The 16,032-nt window shown below is 52.8% G+C and overlaps 1 protein-coding gene across 2 annotated transcripts in view; it reads left to right on the top strand.

Moving 5' to 3' along the window:
• The window catches only part of LOC121285309 (caspase-8-like), an 83,362-nt gene that overhangs the window by 20,244 nt on the left and 47,086 nt on the right, over window positions 1-16,032 (top strand). For both annotated transcript variants that reach the window (XM_041201759.1, XM_041201758.1), the window contains exons 2-5: window positions 10,034-10,365; window positions 11,701-11,806; window positions 13,941-14,112; window positions 14,770-14,864. In XM_041201759.1, the coding sequence (XP_041057693.1) occupies window positions 10,049-10,365; window positions 11,701-11,806; window positions 13,941-14,112; window positions 14,770-14,864 (690 nt within the window). In that variant the 5' untranslated portion in view covers window positions 10,034-10,048. The remainder of the gene's footprint in view (window positions 1-10,033; window positions 10,366-11,700; window positions 11,807-13,940; window positions 14,113-14,769; window positions 14,865-16,032) is intronic.

Here is a 16,032-nt window from a genome sequence, read left to right as displayed (position 1 = left end):
TGGGTTAGAGAGAGAGAGAGGGGGAAATCAGCCAGGGTTCCTGCTCCTGATCACTGCTCAGTGATCCCTGGGTTAGAGAGAGTGGGGAAATCAGCCAGGGTTCCTGCTCCTGATCTCTGTACCGTGACTCCTGGGTTAGAGAGAGGGGGGGAAATTAGCCAGGGTTCCTGCTCCTGATCTCTTCCAGTGAACCCTGGGTTAGAGAGAGAAGGGAAATCAGCCAGGGTTCCTGCTCCTGATCTCTGTCCATTGATCCCTCTGTTAGAGAGATGGGGAAATCAGCCAGGATTCCTGCTCCTGATCACTGTCCAGTGACCCCTGGGTTGGAGAGAGTGGGGAAATCAGGATGTGTTCCTGCTCCTGATCACTGTCCAGTGACCCTGGGTTAGAGAGAGAGAGAGCGGAAATCAGCCAGGGTTTCTTCTCCTGATCTCTGTCCAGTGACCCCTGGGTTTGAGAGAGAAAGGGGAAATCAGCCAGCGTTCCTGCTCCTGATCTCTGTCCAGTGACCGCTGGGTGAGAGAGAGTTGGTGGGGGGTGCAGAAATCAGCCAGGGTTCCTGCTCCTGGTCTCTGTCCAGTGAATCCTGGGTTAGAGAGAGTGGGGACATCAGCCAGGGCTCCTGCTCTTGATCTCTGTCCAGTGAACCCTGGGTTAGAGGGAGAGGGGACATCAGCCAGGGCTCCTGCTCCTGATCACTGTCCAGTGACCCCTGGGTTAGGGAGAGAGGAAATCAGCCAGGGTTCCTGCTCCTGATCACTGTCCAGTGACCCCTGGGTTAGGGAGAGAGGAAATCAGCCAGGGTTCCTGCTCCTGATCACTGTCCAGAATTGCCTAGGTTATAGAGAAGGGGAAATCAGCCAGGGTTCCTGCTCCTGATCACTGTCCAGTGAACTCTGGGTTAGAGAGAGAGAGAGAGAGAGGATATCAGCCAGGGCTCCTGCTCCTGATCTCTGGCCAGTGACCCCTGGGTGAGAGAGAGTGGGGATATCAGCCAGGGTTCCTGCTCCTGATCATTGTCTTGTGACTCCTGGGTTAGAGAGGTGAAATTAGCGAGGGTTTCGCTTCTGTTCTCGGCCCCGTGATCCCTGGGTTAGAGCGAGTGGGGAAATCAGCCAGGGTTCCTGCTCCTGATCTCTGTCCAGTGACTCCTGGGTTAGAGAGAGGGGGTGAAATCAGCCAGGGTTCCTGCTCCTGATCTCTGTCCAGTGGCCCCTGGGTGAGAGAGAGTGGGGATATCAGCCAGGGTTCCTGCTCCTGATCATTGTCTTGTGACCCCTGGGTTAGAGAGGTGAAATTAGCGAGGGTTTCTGCTCCTGATCTCGGCCCAGTGATCCCTGGGTTAGAGCGAGTGGGGAAATCAGCCAGGGTTCCTGCTCCTGATGGCTGTCCAGTGACCGCTGGGTGAGAGAGAGTTGGAGGGGGGGGCGCGGAAATCAGCCAGGGTTCCTACTCCTGATCTCTGTCCAGTGAAAGCTGGGTTAGAGAGAGGGGGGGAAATGAGCCAGGGTTCCTGCTCCTGATCTCAGTCCAGTGAACACTGGGTTAGAGAGAGAGGGGAAATCAGCCAGGGTTCCTGCTCCTGATCTCTGTCCAGTGAACCCTGGGTTAGAGAGAGAGGGGAAATCAGCCAGGGTTTCTGCTCTTGATCTCTGTTCAGTGACCCCTGGTTAGAGAGAGAGGGGGGAAATCCTGATCACTGTCTAGTTACCCCTGGGTTCGAGAGAGAGAGGGGAAATCAGGGTGGGTTCTTGCTCCTGATCTCTGTCCAGTGACAGCTGGGTGAGAGAGAGTTGGGGGTGGGGGTGGAAATCAGCCAGGATTCCTTCTCCTGATCACTGTGCAGTGACCCCTGGGTTGGATAGAGTGGGGATATCAGCCAGTGTTCCTGCTCCTGATCACTGTCCAGAATCCTCTTGGTTAGAGAGAGAGGGGAAATCAGCCAGGGTTCCTGTTCCTGATCACTGTCCAGTGATGTCCAGTGACCCCTGGGTTAGGGGGAGAGAGAGAGAGAGAGAGAGGGAGGGGGGTGAAATCAGCCAGGGTTCCTGCTCCTGATCTCTGTCCAGTGACCGCTGGGTGAGAGAGCGTTGGTCGGGGGGGGGGGGGTGGAAATCAGCCAGGGTTCCTGCTCCTGATCTCTGTCCAGTGACTCCTGGGTTAGAGAGAGGGGGGAAATCAGCCAGGGTTCCTGCTCCTGATCTCTGTCCAGTGACTCCTGGGTTAGAGAGAGAGGGGACATCAGCCAGGGCTCCTGCTCCTGATCACTGTCCAGTGACCCCTGGGTTAGGGAGAGAGGAAATCAGCCAGGGTTCCTGCTCTTGATCACCGTTCAGTGACCCCTGGGTTAGGGAGGTGAAATTAGCCAGGGTTTCTGCTACTGAACTCTGTCCAGTGACCCCTGGGTTAGAGAGAGAGAGGGGAAATCAGCCAGGGTTCTTGCTCCTGATCACTGTCCAGTGACTCCTGGGTTAGAGAGAGAGGGGGAAATCAGCCAGGGTTCCTGCTCCTGATCTCTGTCCAGTGAACCCTGGGTTAGAGAAGTGAAATAAGCCAGGGTTTTGCTTCTGTTCTCGGCCCAGTGATCCCTGGGTTAGAGCGAGTGGGGAAATCAGCCAGGGTTCCTGCTCCTGATCTCTGTCCAGTGACTCCTGGGTTAGAGAGAGAGAGGGGAAATCAGCCAGAGTTCCTGCTCCTGATTTCTGTCCAGTGGCCCCTGGGTGAGAGAGAGTGGGGATATCAGCCAGGGTTCCTGCTCCTGATCATTGTCTAGTGACCCCTGGGTTAGAGAGGTGAAATTAGCGAGGGTTTCTGCTCCTGATCTCGGCCCAGTGATCCCTGGGTTAGAGAGAGAGGGGAAATCAGCCAGGGTTCATGCTCCTGATCTCTGTCCAGTGAACCCTGGGTTAGAGAGAGGGGGGGAAATCAGCCAGGGTCCCTGCTCCTGATCTCTGTCCAGTGAACCCTGGGTTAGAGAGAGGGGGGGAAATCAGCCAGGGTTCCTGCTCCTGATTTCTGTCCAGTGAACCCTGGGTTAGAGAGAGAAGGGGGGGAAATCAGCCAGGGTTCCTGCTCCTGATCTCTGTTCAGTGACCCCTGGGTTAGAGAGAGAGGGGAAATCAGCCAGAGTTCCTGCTCCTGATCTCTGTTCAGTGACCCCTGGGTTAGAGAGAGAGGGGAAATCAGCCAGGGCTCCTGTGCCTGATCTCTGTCCAGTGACCCCTGGGCTAGAGAGGGGAAATCAGCCAGGGTTCCTGCTCCTGATCACTGTCTAGTTACCCCTGGGTTCGAGAGAGAGAGGGGATATCTGGGTGGGTTTTTTCTCCCGATCTCTGTCCAGTGACAGCTGGGTGAGAGAGAGTTGGGGGTGGGTGTGGAAATCAGCCAGGATTCCTTCTCCTGATCACTGTGCAGTGACCCCTGGGTTGGATAGAGTGGGGATATCAGCCAGTGTTCCTGCTCTTGATCTCTGTCCAGTGACCCCTGGGTTAGAGAGAGAGAGAGAGAGAGGAAATCAGCCAGGGTTCCTGCTCTTGATCTCTGTCCAGTGACCCCTGGGTTAGAGAGAGAGAGAGAGAGAGGAAATCAGCCAGGGTTCCTGCACCTGATCACTGTTCAATGAACCCTGGGTTAGAGAGAGAGGGGAAATCAGCCAGTGTTCCTGCTCTTGATCTCTGTCCAGTGACCCCTGGGTTAGAGAGAGAGAGAGAGAGAGAGGAAATCAGCCAGGGTTCCTGCACCTGATCACTGTTCAATGAACCCTGGGTTAGAGAGAGAGGGGAAATCAGCCAGGGTTCCTGCTCCTGATCATTGTCCAGTGAACCCTGGGTTAGAGAGGTGAAATTAGCCAGGGTTTCTGCTCCTGATCTCGGCCCATTGATCCCTGGGTTAGAGAGAGAGGGGAAATCAGCCAGGGTTCCTGCTCCTGATCTCTGTCCAGTGAACCCTGGGTTAGAGAGAGGGGGGGAAGTCAGCCAGGGTTCCTGCTCCTGATCTCTGTCCAGTGAACCCTGGATTAGAGAGAGAGTGGAAATCAGCCAGGGTTCCTGCTCCTGATCTCTGTCCAGTGACCCCTGGGTTTGAGAGAGAGGGGAAATCAGCCAGGGTTCCTGCTCCTGATCTCTGTCCAGTGAACCCTGGGCTAGAGAGGGGAAATCAGCCAGGATTCCTTCTCCTGATCACTGTGCAGTGACCCCTGGGTTGGATAGAGTGGGGATATCAGCCAGTGTTCCTGCTCCTGATCACTGTCCAGAATCCTCTTGGTTAGAGAGAGAGGGGAAATCAGCCAGGGTTCCTGCTCCTGATCACTGTCTAGTTACCCCTGGGTTCGAGAGAGAGAGGGGATATCAGGGTGGGTTTTTGCTCCTGATCTCTGTCCAGTGACAGCTGGGTGAGAGAGAGTTAGGGGTGGGTGTGGAAATCAGCCAGGATTCCTTCTCCTGATCACTGTGCAGTGACCCCTGGGTTGGATAGAGTGGGGATATCAGCCAGTGTTCCTGCTCCTGATCACTGTCCAGAATCCTCTTGGTTAGAGAGAGAGGGGAAATCAGCCAGGGTTCCTGCTCCTGATCACTGTCCAGTGACCCCTGGTTTAGAGAGAGAGAGAGGGAGAGGAGAGGAAATCAGCCATGGTTTCTGCTCCTGATCTCTGTCCAGTGACCCCTGGGTTAGAGAGAGAGAGGGGAAATCAGCCAGGGTTCCTGCACCTGATCACTGTTCAATGAACCCTGGGTTAGAGAGAGAGGTGAAATTAGCCAGGGTTTCTGCTCCTGATCTCGGCCCATTGATCCCTGGGTTAGAGAGAGAGGGGAAATCAGCCAGGGTTCCTGCTCCTGATGGCTGTCCAGTGACCGCTGAGTGAGAGAGAGTTTGGGGGGGGGGGCGCGGAAATCAGCCAGGGTTCCTGCTCCTGATCTCTGTCCAGTGAACCCTGGGTTAGAGAGAGGGGGGGAAATCAACCAGGGTTCCTGCTCCTGATCTCTGTCCAGTGAACCCTGGATTAGAGAGAGAGTGGAAATCAGCCAGGGTTCCTGCTCCTGATCTCTGTCCAGTGACCCCTGGGTTAGAGAGAGAGGGGAAATCAGCCAGGGTTCCTGCTCCTGTTCTCTGTCCAGTGACCCCTGGGTTAGAGAGAAAGGGGAAATCAGCCAGGGTTCCTGCTCCTGATCTCTGTCCAGTGAACCCTGGCTTAGAGAGAGAGGGGCAATCAGCCAGTTTTCCTGCTCCTGATCACTGTTCAATGAACCCTGGGTTAGAGAGAGAGGGGAAATCAGCCAGGGTTCCTGCTCCTGATCATTGTCCAGTGAACCCTGGGTTAGAGAGGTGAAATTAGCCAGGGTTTCTGCTCCTGATCTCGGCCCAGTGATCCCTGGGTTAGAGAGAGAGGGGAAATCATCCAGGGTTCCTGCTCCTGATGGCTGTCCAGTGACCGCTGGGTGAGAGAGAGTTGGAGGGGCGGGGGGCACGGAAATCAGCCAGGGTTCCTGCTCCTGATCTCTGTCCAGTGACCCCTGGGTTAGAGAGAGAGGGGAAATCAGCCAGGGTTCCTGCTCCTGATCTGTGTCCAGTGACCCCTGGGTTAGAGAGAGTGGGGGGAAATCAGCCAGGGTTCCTGCTCCTGATCTCTGTCTATTGACTGCTGGGTTAGAGAGAGAGAGAGAGAGAGAGAGAGAGGAAATCAGCCGGGGCTCCTGCTACTGATCACTGTCCAGTGACCCTTGGGTTAGAGAGAGAGGAAATCAGCCAGATCTCCTGCTCCTGATCACTGTCCAGTGACCGCTGGGTGGGAGAGAGTTGGGGTTTGGGGGGGAACTCAGCCAGGGTTCCTGCTCCTGATCTCTGTAGTGACCCCTGGGTTAGAGAGAGAGAGAGGGGGAAATCAGCCAGGGTTCTTGCTCCTGATCTCTGTCCAGTGACTTCTGGGTTAGAGAGAGAGGGGAAATCAGCCAGGGTTCCTGCTCCTGATCTCTGTCCAGTGACCCCTGGGTTAGGGAGAGACAGGGGAAATCAGCCAGGGTTCCTGCTCCTGATCACTGCTCAGTGATCCCTGGGTTAGAGAGAGTGGGGAACTCAGCCAGGGTTCCTGCTCCTGATCTCTGTAGTGACCCCTGGGTTAGAGGGAGAGAGAGGGTGAAATCTGCCAGGGTTCCTGCTCCTGATCTCTGTACAGTGACTCCTGGGTTAGAGAGAGAGAGAGGTGGAAATCAGCCAGGGTTCCTGCTCCTGATCACTGCTCAGTGATCCCTGGGTTAGAGAGAGAGAGAGGGGGAAATCAGCCAGGGTTCCTGCTCCTGATCACTGCTCAGTGATCCCTGGGTTAGAGAGAGTGGGGAAATCAGCCAGGGTTCCTGCTCCTGACCTCTGTCCTGTGACTCCTGGGTTAGAGAGAGGGGGGGGAAATTAGCCAGGGTTCCTGCTCCTGATCTCTGTCCAGTGAACCCTGGGTTAGAGAGAGAGGGGAAATCAGCCAGGGTTCCTGCTCCTGATCTCTGTCCAGTGACCCCTGGGTTAGAGAGGGGAAATCAGCCAGGGTTCCTGCTGCTGATCACTGTTCAGTGACCCCTGGGTTAGAGAGGGGAAATCAGCCAGGGTTCCTGCTCCTGATCACTGTCCAGTGACCCCTGGGTTAGAGAGGGGAATTTTGCCAGGGTTCCTACTCCTGATCACTGTCCTGTGACACCTGGGTTAGAGAGAGGGGAGAAATCAGCCAGGGCTCCTGCTATAGATCACCACCCAGTGACCCCTGGATTAGAGAGAGAGGAGAAATCAGCCAGGGTTCCTGCTCCTGATCACTGCTCAGTGATCCCTGGGTTAGAGAGAGAGAGAGGGGGAAATCAGCCAGGGTTCCTGCTCCTGATCTCTGTCCAGTGAACCCTGGATTAGAGAGAGAGTGGAAATCAGCCAGGGTTCCTGCTCCTGATCTCTGTCCAGTGAACCCTGGGTTAGAGAGAGGGGGGGAAATCAACCAGGGTTCCTGCTCCTGATCTCTGTCCAGTGAACCCTGGATTAGAGAGAGAGTGGAAATCAGCCAGGGTTCCTGCTCCTGATCTCTGTCCAGTGACCCCTGGGTTAGAGAGAGAGGGGAAATCAGCCAGGGTTCCTGCTCCTGTTCTCTGTCCAGTGACCCCTGGGTTAGAGAGAAAGGGGAAATCAGCCAGGGTTCCTGCTCCTGATCTCTGTCCAGTGAACCCTGGCTTAGAGAGAGAGGGGCAATCAGCCAGTTTTCCTGCTCCTGATCACTGTTCAATGAACCCTGGGTTAGAGAGAGAGGGGAAATCAGCCAGGGTTCCTGCTCCTGATCATTGTCCAGTGAACCCTGGGTTAGAGAGGTGAAATTAGCCAGGGTTTCTGCTCCTGATCTCGGCCCAGTGATCCCTGGGTTAGAGAGAGAGGGGAAATCATCCAGGGTTCCTGCTCCTGATGGCTGTCCAGTGACCGCTGGGTGAGAGAGAGTTGGAGGGGCGGGGGGCACGGAAATCAGCCAGGGTTCCTGCTCCTGATCTCTGTCCAGTGACCCCTGGGTTAGAGAGAGAGGGGAAATCAGCCAGGGTTCCTGCTCCTGATCTGTGTCCAGTGACCCCTGGGTTAGAGAGAGTGGGGGGAAATCAGCCAGGGTTCCTGCTCCTGATCTCTGTCTATTGACTGCTGGGTTAGAGAGAGAGAGAGAGAGAGAGAGAGAGGAAATCAGCCGGGGCTCCTGCTACTGATCACTGTCCAGTGACCCTTGGGTTAGAGAGAGAGGAAATCAGCCAGATCTCCTGCTCCTGATCACTGTCCAGTGACCGCTGGGTGGGAGAGAGTTGGGGTTTGGGGGGGAACTCAGCCAGGGTTCCTGCTCCTGATCTCTGTAGTGACCCCTGGGTTAGAGAGAGAGAGAGGGGGAAATCAGCCAGGGTTCTTGCTCCTGATCTCTGTCCAGTGACTTCTGGGTTAGAGAGAGAGGGGAAATCAGCCAGGGTTCCTGCTCCTGATCTCTGTCCAGTGACCCCTGGGTTAGGGAGAGACAGGGGAAATCAGCCAGGGTTCCTGCTCCTGATCACTGCTCAGTGATCCCTGGGTTAGAGAGAGTGGGGAACTCAGCCAGGGTTCCTGCTCCTGATCTCTGTAGTGACCCCTGGGTTAGAGGGAGAGAGAGGGTGAAATCTGCCAGGGTTCCTGCTCCTGATCTCTGTACAGTGACTCCTGGGTTAGAGAGAGAGAGAGGTGGAAATCAGCCAGGGTTCCTGCTCCTGATCACTGCTCAGTGATCCCTGGGTTAGAGAGAGAGAGAGGGGGAAATCAGCCAGGGTTCCTGCTCCTGATCACTGCTCAGTGATCCCTGGGTTAGAGAGAGTGGGGAAATCAGCCAGGGTTCCTGCTCCTGACCTCTGTCCTGTGACTCCTGGGTTAGAGAGAGGGGGGGGAAATTAGCCAGGGTTCCTGCTCCTGATCTCTGTCCAGTGAACCCTGGGTTAGAGAGAGAGGGGAAATCAGCCAGGGTTCCTGCTCCTGATCTCTGTCCAGTGACCCCTGGGTTAGAGAGGGGAAATCAGCCAGGGTTCCTGCTGCTGATCACTGTTCAGTGACCCCTGGGTTAGAGAGGGGAAATCAGCCAGGGTTCCTGCTCCTGATCACTGTCCAGTGACCCCTGGGTTAGAGAGGGGAATTTTGCCAGGGTTCCTACTCCTGATCACTGTCCTGTGACACCTGGGTTAGAGAGAGGGGAGAAATCAGCCAGGGCTCCTGCTATAGATCACCACCCAGTGACCCCTGGATTAGAGAGAGAGGAGAAATCAGCCAGGGTTCCTGCTCCTGATCACTGCTCAGTGATCCCTGGGTTAGAGAGAGAGAGAGGGGGAAATCAGCCAGGGTTCCTGCTCCTGATCACTGCTCAGTGATCCCTGGGTTAGAGAGAGTCGGGAAATCAGCCAGGGTTCCTGCTCCTGACCTCTGTCCTGTGACTCCTGGGTTAGAGAGAGGGGGGGGAAATTAGCCAGGGTTCCTGCTCCTGATCTCTGTCCAGTGAACCCTGGGTTAGAGAGAGAGGGGAAATCAGCCAGGGTTCCTGCTCCTGATCTCTGTCCAGTGACCCCTGGGTTAGAGAGGGGAAATCAGCCAGGGTTCCTGCTGCTGATCACTGTTCAGTGACCCCTGGGTTAGAGAGGGGAAATCAGCCAGGGTTCCTGCTCCTGATCACTGTCCAGTGACCCCTGGGTTAGAGAGGGGAATTTTGCCAGGGTTCCTACTCCTGATCACTGTCCTGTGACACCTGGGTTAGAGAGAGGGGAGAAATCAGCCAGGGCTCCTGCTATAGATCACCACCCAGTGACCCCTGGATTAGAGAGAGAGGAGAAATCATCCAGGGTTCCTGCTCCTGATCTCTGTCCAATGATCCCTCGGTTAGAATGAGATACGGGCAATCAGTCAGGGTTCCTGCTCATGATGAGCATCCAGTGAGCACTGGGTTAAAAAGAGAGAGGGGCAATCAGCGAGGCTTCCTGCTCCTGATCACTGTCCAGTGACCCCTGGGTTAGAGAGAGTGGTGAAATCAGCCAGGGTTCCTGCTCCTGATCTTTGTCCTGCGGCCCCTGGGTTAGAGAGAGAAGGGAAATCAGCCAGGGTTCCTGCTCCTGATCTCTGTCCAGTGACCCCTGGGTTAGAGAGAGAGGGGAAATCAGCCAGGGTTCCTGCTCCTGATCTCTGTCCAGTGACCCCTGGGTTAGAGAGAGAGGGGAAATCAGCCAGGGTTCCTGCTCCTGATCTCTGTCCAGTGACCCCTGGGTTAGAGAGGGGAAATCAGCCAGTCTTCCTGCTCCTGATCACTGTCCAGTGACCCCTGGTTTAGAGAGAGAGGGGAAATCAGCCAGGGTTCCAGCACCTGATCTCTGTCCAGTGACCCCTGGTTTAGAGAGAGAGGGGAAATCAGCCATGGGAGCGTATGGGGTGTTGGTGAATGGGTGATTGGAGATTCGTCATGGACTCATTGGGTCTCTCTATGTGTGAGGTGTGTGTAAATCTGCACGTTCTGATGCTCGTTTTGTCTCTCTTCATGCAGGTTTTCGAAGACACGATGGAGGACATCAATTTCCAGTTTCAAGCCCTTCTCAATGACATCAGTGAAAACCTGGGCTCTGACGAGCTGAAGGCGATGAAATTTTTTTGCCGAGATTTGTTGCGCAGTAACCAACTCGGCCGGGCTGATTCTGGGCACAAACTCTTTATCGCTCTGCAGGAGAAGGGCTTTATCGATGTGAGTGATACCTTCCTCGTGGCAGAGTTGCTGTACCGGACAAAACAATTTAAGCTTCTGAAGAAGATGAGATACGACAGGTGGGAGGTCTCAAGGCAACTGAAAGATCCGGCCAAGGCCAGGATCTCATTGTACAGGTCAGTGCCAACTTACTCACAATCACTGCACTTCCACCAACCGTCCTTTCTATTCATTTCAGGAGCTGTGCAATGAGGGGGATATTAGGGCACCCTATACGCTGGCAATCCTGCAATGACAAACTATTGTGGTTACAAGAGCAGGGTCACAGGCTGGGAATCCTGCGATGAGTAACTCACCTCCTGACTCCCCAAAGCCTGTCCACCATCTACAAGGCACAAGTCAGGAGTGTGATGGAATACTCCCCACTTACCTGGATGAGTGCAGCTCCCACAACACTCAAGAAGCTCGACATCATCCAGGACAAAGCAGCCCACTTGATTAGCACCCCATCCACAAACATTCACTCCCTCCACCACCGACGCACAGTGGCAGCAGTGTGTACCATCTACAAGATGCACTGCAGCAACTCACCAAGGCTCCTTCGATAGCAATTTCCAAACCCGCTACCACTATCTTCTAGAAGGACAAGGGCGGCAGACACATGGGAACATCACCACCTGGAAATTCCCCTCCAAGTCACTCACCATGCTAACTTGGAAATATATCGCTGTTCCTTCACTGTCGCTGGGTCAAAATTCTGGAACTCCCTCCCTAACAGCACTGTGGGTGTACCTACACCACATGGACTGCAGCAGTTCAAGAAGGCAGCTCACCACCACCTTCTCAAGGGCAATTAGGGATGGGCAGTAAATGCTGGCCAAGCTGGCATTTGAATCTCAGCTGTGGTCTGTGGATTGTGGGAAGGAAGCTGGAGAGAAAGACCACTGTTGATCCGATTAATGGGCTAAATACTGTATCTAAAACAAAACATTGCAGTGGTTAAATGTCTGTACTCTGTATCTAACCCTGTGCTGTGCCTGTCCTGGGAGTGTTTGATGGGGACAGCGTAGAGGGAGCTTTACTCTGTATCTAACCCCGTGCTGTACCTGTCCTGGGAGTGTTTGATGGGAACAGTGTAGAGGGAACTTTACTCTGTATCTAACCCCGTGCTGTACCTGTCCTGGGAGTGTTTGATGGGGACAGTGTAGAGGGAGTTTTACTCTGTATCTAACCCCGTGCTGTACCTGTCCTGGGAGTGTTTGATGGGGACAGGATAGATGGAGCTTTACTCTGTATCTGACCCCGTGCTGTACCTGTCCTGCGAGAACACAGGACTCTGAAAAGTCTAAATGATATACTTTCATTTTCATCTCTGAAATATTTTTTCTAATAGTTGAACACTTTTCTGTTGAATCAGACTCGTCCTCTGGAGAATTGGAGAGGGGACCACTCCAGTCTGTTCCCTGACTTGTTTCTGTCACTGAGATATGTTTTATTTCCTGAACTTGCAGACAGCTTTTGTTCGAGGTGTCGGAGGATATCACGATGAAGGACTTGGAGGCTGTGAAGCATTTCTTGCACAACTGCTTATCCAAATCTAAACTGGAGAGCATCACGGTGGGTACAGTGGATGTGCTGTTATTGGTTTAACACACTGCAGCCTGTATTATTTAGCGTACAGCATAGAATCTTGTAGCACAGAAGTGGCCATTCAGCCTGTCACTTCTGTACCTTCTCTCCTGAAAGAACTATCCTCTTAGTCGCATTTCTCTCCCCTCCCCCATCTATTACTTTTCTTTTAGAAAACATATTTATCCGCTTTCCTTAAAAGCCATGATGAATTCTAACTCCCTCTCTTTCCCAAGTCCAATGTTCCATGTCCTCACAATCTTCCATGTAAAAAAAGTACTCCTAAATCTCCCTTTAATCTTTTAGTGCTCGTCTAGTTATTGAGTGACCAGTCAATGGGAAGCTTTTTGTTAGGAAATAGAGATAGTTTAAGTATGTTATATTGGTATTTGTGGGTGTTAGCAATGAGTTTTAAAGTTTAAGTTTGATTTGTATTTCTCTGTCTGTGTGTTAAGAAAGGTGAAATGGAGTTTTAGTTTCACTTTAAAAAGGTGCTTGCATTTCTAATGAGAGTTTTACACCTTCAGCTAAGGTAAACAAACAAGGGTAGAAGAATTGGACTGTTACCTAGCAACAGGTGGGCAGAGAGGCAGGTCCCTCCTATAGACACATACGGAAAAGCTAGAAACCCCAGTTTTGATTTGGAAGCTGTTGGAGTTCATCTGGTTTTAAAGATAGCTGCCAGGCAGGAGCAGCCTAGAAGGGGACAGATAGCCAGTCCCAAGCTAAGGAAAACCCCCAAATCCAGGAGATTGGAAGAGGGGAAAGTCCCAAGAAGACCTTCTGGTCAAAGGAAGGATGGGAACCTGGAAAAGGTCCTGTTAAGTGAAGTTAAAAGTGAGGGGCACAGAGATAGGCTCCAGGCTTCATATTTAAAGGGACAAACTGCAGAAAGCAGATTCAATGCGAGAACAGCTTGCAAGAGGCAGAAGGTTCAAAGAGACAACTGAAGGTCTGTACCTCTTAGCTATTGTCATGTGAAGCAGTGGTGAACTGTTAACACTGAGTCAGTGAGAGAGAGTGCATGGAAGACAGCTTTAATGCATTTAGTGACCCAGGGATGAGGAGCATCAGAAGGAGAGTTTGAAACCCTGGAGGTGAGCCCTTGCGGAAGACGTCTGAGAGAAAATGTTGGTTTGGGAGAAGATTCCAAGGCGAGGCCTTGGAGAGTGGAGATTGGAAACCCTCGTGTGAAAGACAGAATTCAGTGAGACTGGTTGGGCTGATGGTGTGACAAGCACTGGGGAGAGTTGAGGAGAGACCCATAGCATCTGTTTGGCGTGACATCTGTCACTTGGTTTCATAAAGTGGGTGTGTCTGACCACAGGGTGCCATAGATTTATGTGGACTGTGTACCAACTGTGAACATTAAAGTATAAGATAGCTTTTGTAACCTGTGTTATCCTTATAAAGCTGTATATATCTGTAAAGGTATAGTTGTGGGTGAAGGAGTATTGTAATGTAGTTAATCTTTTCCTGTTTAATAAATGCTTTACTCTTTTGTTAAAAGTTCACCAGCTGACTCCTGTGACTCTGTTCAGTAGCCCCTCTCCTTGTATCTAAACAAGCAAAAAAAAAAGTTAGGAACCATCAAGCTGGGTTCCACTCTGGGATCGGGCTTGTCCAGGGGTAACCACGGCTGGGATCAAAACATTTTAGAGCTGAGCAAAATGTTGAGGCAGAAACCGCTGGACCTGATATACTGATTAATTTGAGTCCCACCAAGTCTCCAGTTTAAAATACTCATTCTCTTGTTCAAATCCTTCCGTGAGTCTGCCCAGCCCTCTCTGTGAAACCTCCCTGAGTCCTGACACGTTTGCCCATGCCATAAAAACCTGGCCTTTCTGCGTCTTTCCCCCTCTTTGCCCCAGTATGGGTGGTGACTGTGTTTTGAGCGGATTGGGTCTTATGCTCTGGGATTCCTTCCTTCAAACTTTTCCGTTTCTTCACCCCTGTCTTCCACCCATCCTTTAAAAACCTTTCCCCAAAGCCTATCGTTTTGTTACCTCTCTGACTTTGCTTCAGCACAACTGGACAGAGTAAACAGGGAGAACTCAGTGGTCTTTGTCGGATGGACCCTTCACTAACGGTTTGCTGTGTCACTCTGTCACCTCTCTCTTAGACAATGTTGGATGTCTTCATTGAAATGGAGAAGGAGGGATTACTGGAAGAAGGGAATATGGAACTTCTGAAGAAGATCTGCAAGGAACTTGGGGAGCATTTAGTGATGAAGTTTGACCATTACAAACCATTGATCTCAGCCCAGTGTTCCACTGGGAAAAAAGACGAGAACGGTCAGTGAGAGAGAGCCTACAGCACTAACATGCCAAGATAGATACCCTTTCTGCTGCATGATCTAGACCAGTGATTTCATTAATCCACCAGACTGATTCCTGCCCCCCTTATTCCCAGAGTCGAAATGCTTCGGGGTGGGCGAGGGGCCTTCGCAGTTCCCAGTCTGGCATTGGCACAGCAATGGGCTGGAGTGGGATGGTGGACGGGGTGAGTGGGGTGGTGGTCAGTGGGCAGGGCAGGGCAAGGGGCAGTGGGTGATGGTTGGCAGCTGGTGGACAGGGGGCAGGTCATCCAGGGACCGGGTAGTAGGCGAACCCTCCACACAACATGTGTGAACAATGAAGATCCAGTGACGATTCACGGCAGACCCAGCAACTCCTCCCCTCCTCTGGCCTCCCCTCCCCCCTGCCTCCCCTCCCCCTTGCCGCCTCCTCCTCCTCAGTTCAGACGGACTTGGTATAGATCCCAGGATTTGAGGGCCATTCCTCCTGTATCTGCATTGTATTCAGCTTCCAAAAACCTGTGACTGCTGAGTCTGACTGTAACAACAGCAACCTCCTGACTGACACTGTCTGCTCCAGCACGGATACACCGTTCATAGCAATACTCCAGACTCGGGAGTCCACTGTTACTGATCTCTTCTCTTGTTAATTCAGGAGGAAGGCAGGGTGAGGAATCTGTTGTGGTGCTGGCTCCAACTCCTGAGACCACCTTTCCTGTGATTTTAAGTCCCCAAACGCCACCATCTGCTGTAAGTGTGCCTCACGTTCTTGCGCTGTTCAGCATAGCTCATGTTCAGGTGCGCAGTCTGACTGACAGAATGGGCATAAGTTCAAAGGGAACCTTTCTAAAGCTCTGTGTTGACCCCAGCTACAGTGTTGCTTCCAGTTCTGGTCACCACACTTTAGGAAGGATGTGAGGGTCCCTGTGAGGGTGCGGAGGGAGATTTACCAGAACGGTTCCAGGGATGAGGAATTTTATCTACAAAGTTAGGTTGGAGAAGCTGGGGTCGTTCTCCTTGGAGTAAAGGAGGTTGAGGGGAGATTTGATAGAGGGGGACAAGATTCTGACAGGTTTAATCAAGGCAGACTAAGAAAAACTGTTCCCATTGGCTGTTGGTGCACAGACTTGATGGGTGAGGGGGGGTGGTGGGGGTGGGTGTGAGGTCACAGGATTTAAGGCTTTGGGAAAGAGATGCAGGTTGGTGATGTGGGGAAGAGCATTTTTAGGCAGCGAGCAGTAATGACCCGGAACTCGCTGCCCACGAGGGAGGAGACGATCAACGATTTCAAAAGGACATCGGATGGGGGCTTGAGGGAAATAAACTTGCAGGGCTAGGGGGATAGAGCAGGGGAATGGGGCTGACTGTTCACAGAGAGCCAGCATGGACTCAGTGGGCCGAATGTCCTCCTTCTGTACTGTTGGAGGCGAAATACAAAGGGCTGTATTTGGGGGAGGGAATGTGGTAGGTGGGGGAGGGGTGATGAGGGGTAGGGGTGGTAAGGGAGGTAAGGTGACAGGGGTGGGTATCCTAATAGCGGACCCCTTTCGTGCCACGTATGAGAGGTGGGATAACCCCGTCCTTAATATAATGCCACTCCCCTTCACGGAGTTGCTGGGATAACCCCACTCAAATAACTCCGTCTCAGTCACCATCATTGTATCCAGGAGTGAAGCCTGCTGAGCAGTGTCTCTCCCCAGGTCAGAGTGTTGGGATGGGGATAGTAGTTTGACCCTGATCCGTTTTCGAGTCTCACTGACAGGTAGTGGAGCAGCGAGAGAATGGAAGACCTTGGCTCAACCGAAGGACCCCGTGCTCCTGAGGTGTTATGCTGACCTTTGCCCTTTCACCTGCGCACTGAGTGGCTGTGTGTGTGTCAGGGGCAGTGGATATTTAAGCTTTGAGAATGATCTTACCC

Source organism: Carcharodon carcharias, chromosome 12 (assembly GCF_017639515.1).
Source record: "Carcharodon carcharias isolate sCarCar2 chromosome 12, sCarCar2.pri, whole genome shotgun sequence".
NCBI classification, from domain to species: domain Eukaryota; kingdom Metazoa; phylum Chordata; class Chondrichthyes; order Lamniformes; family Lamnidae; genus Carcharodon; species Carcharodon carcharias.
The sequence above is the reverse complement of the archived record's forward strand: the minus strand, read 5'-3'. Positions and strand labels throughout refer to the sequence as shown.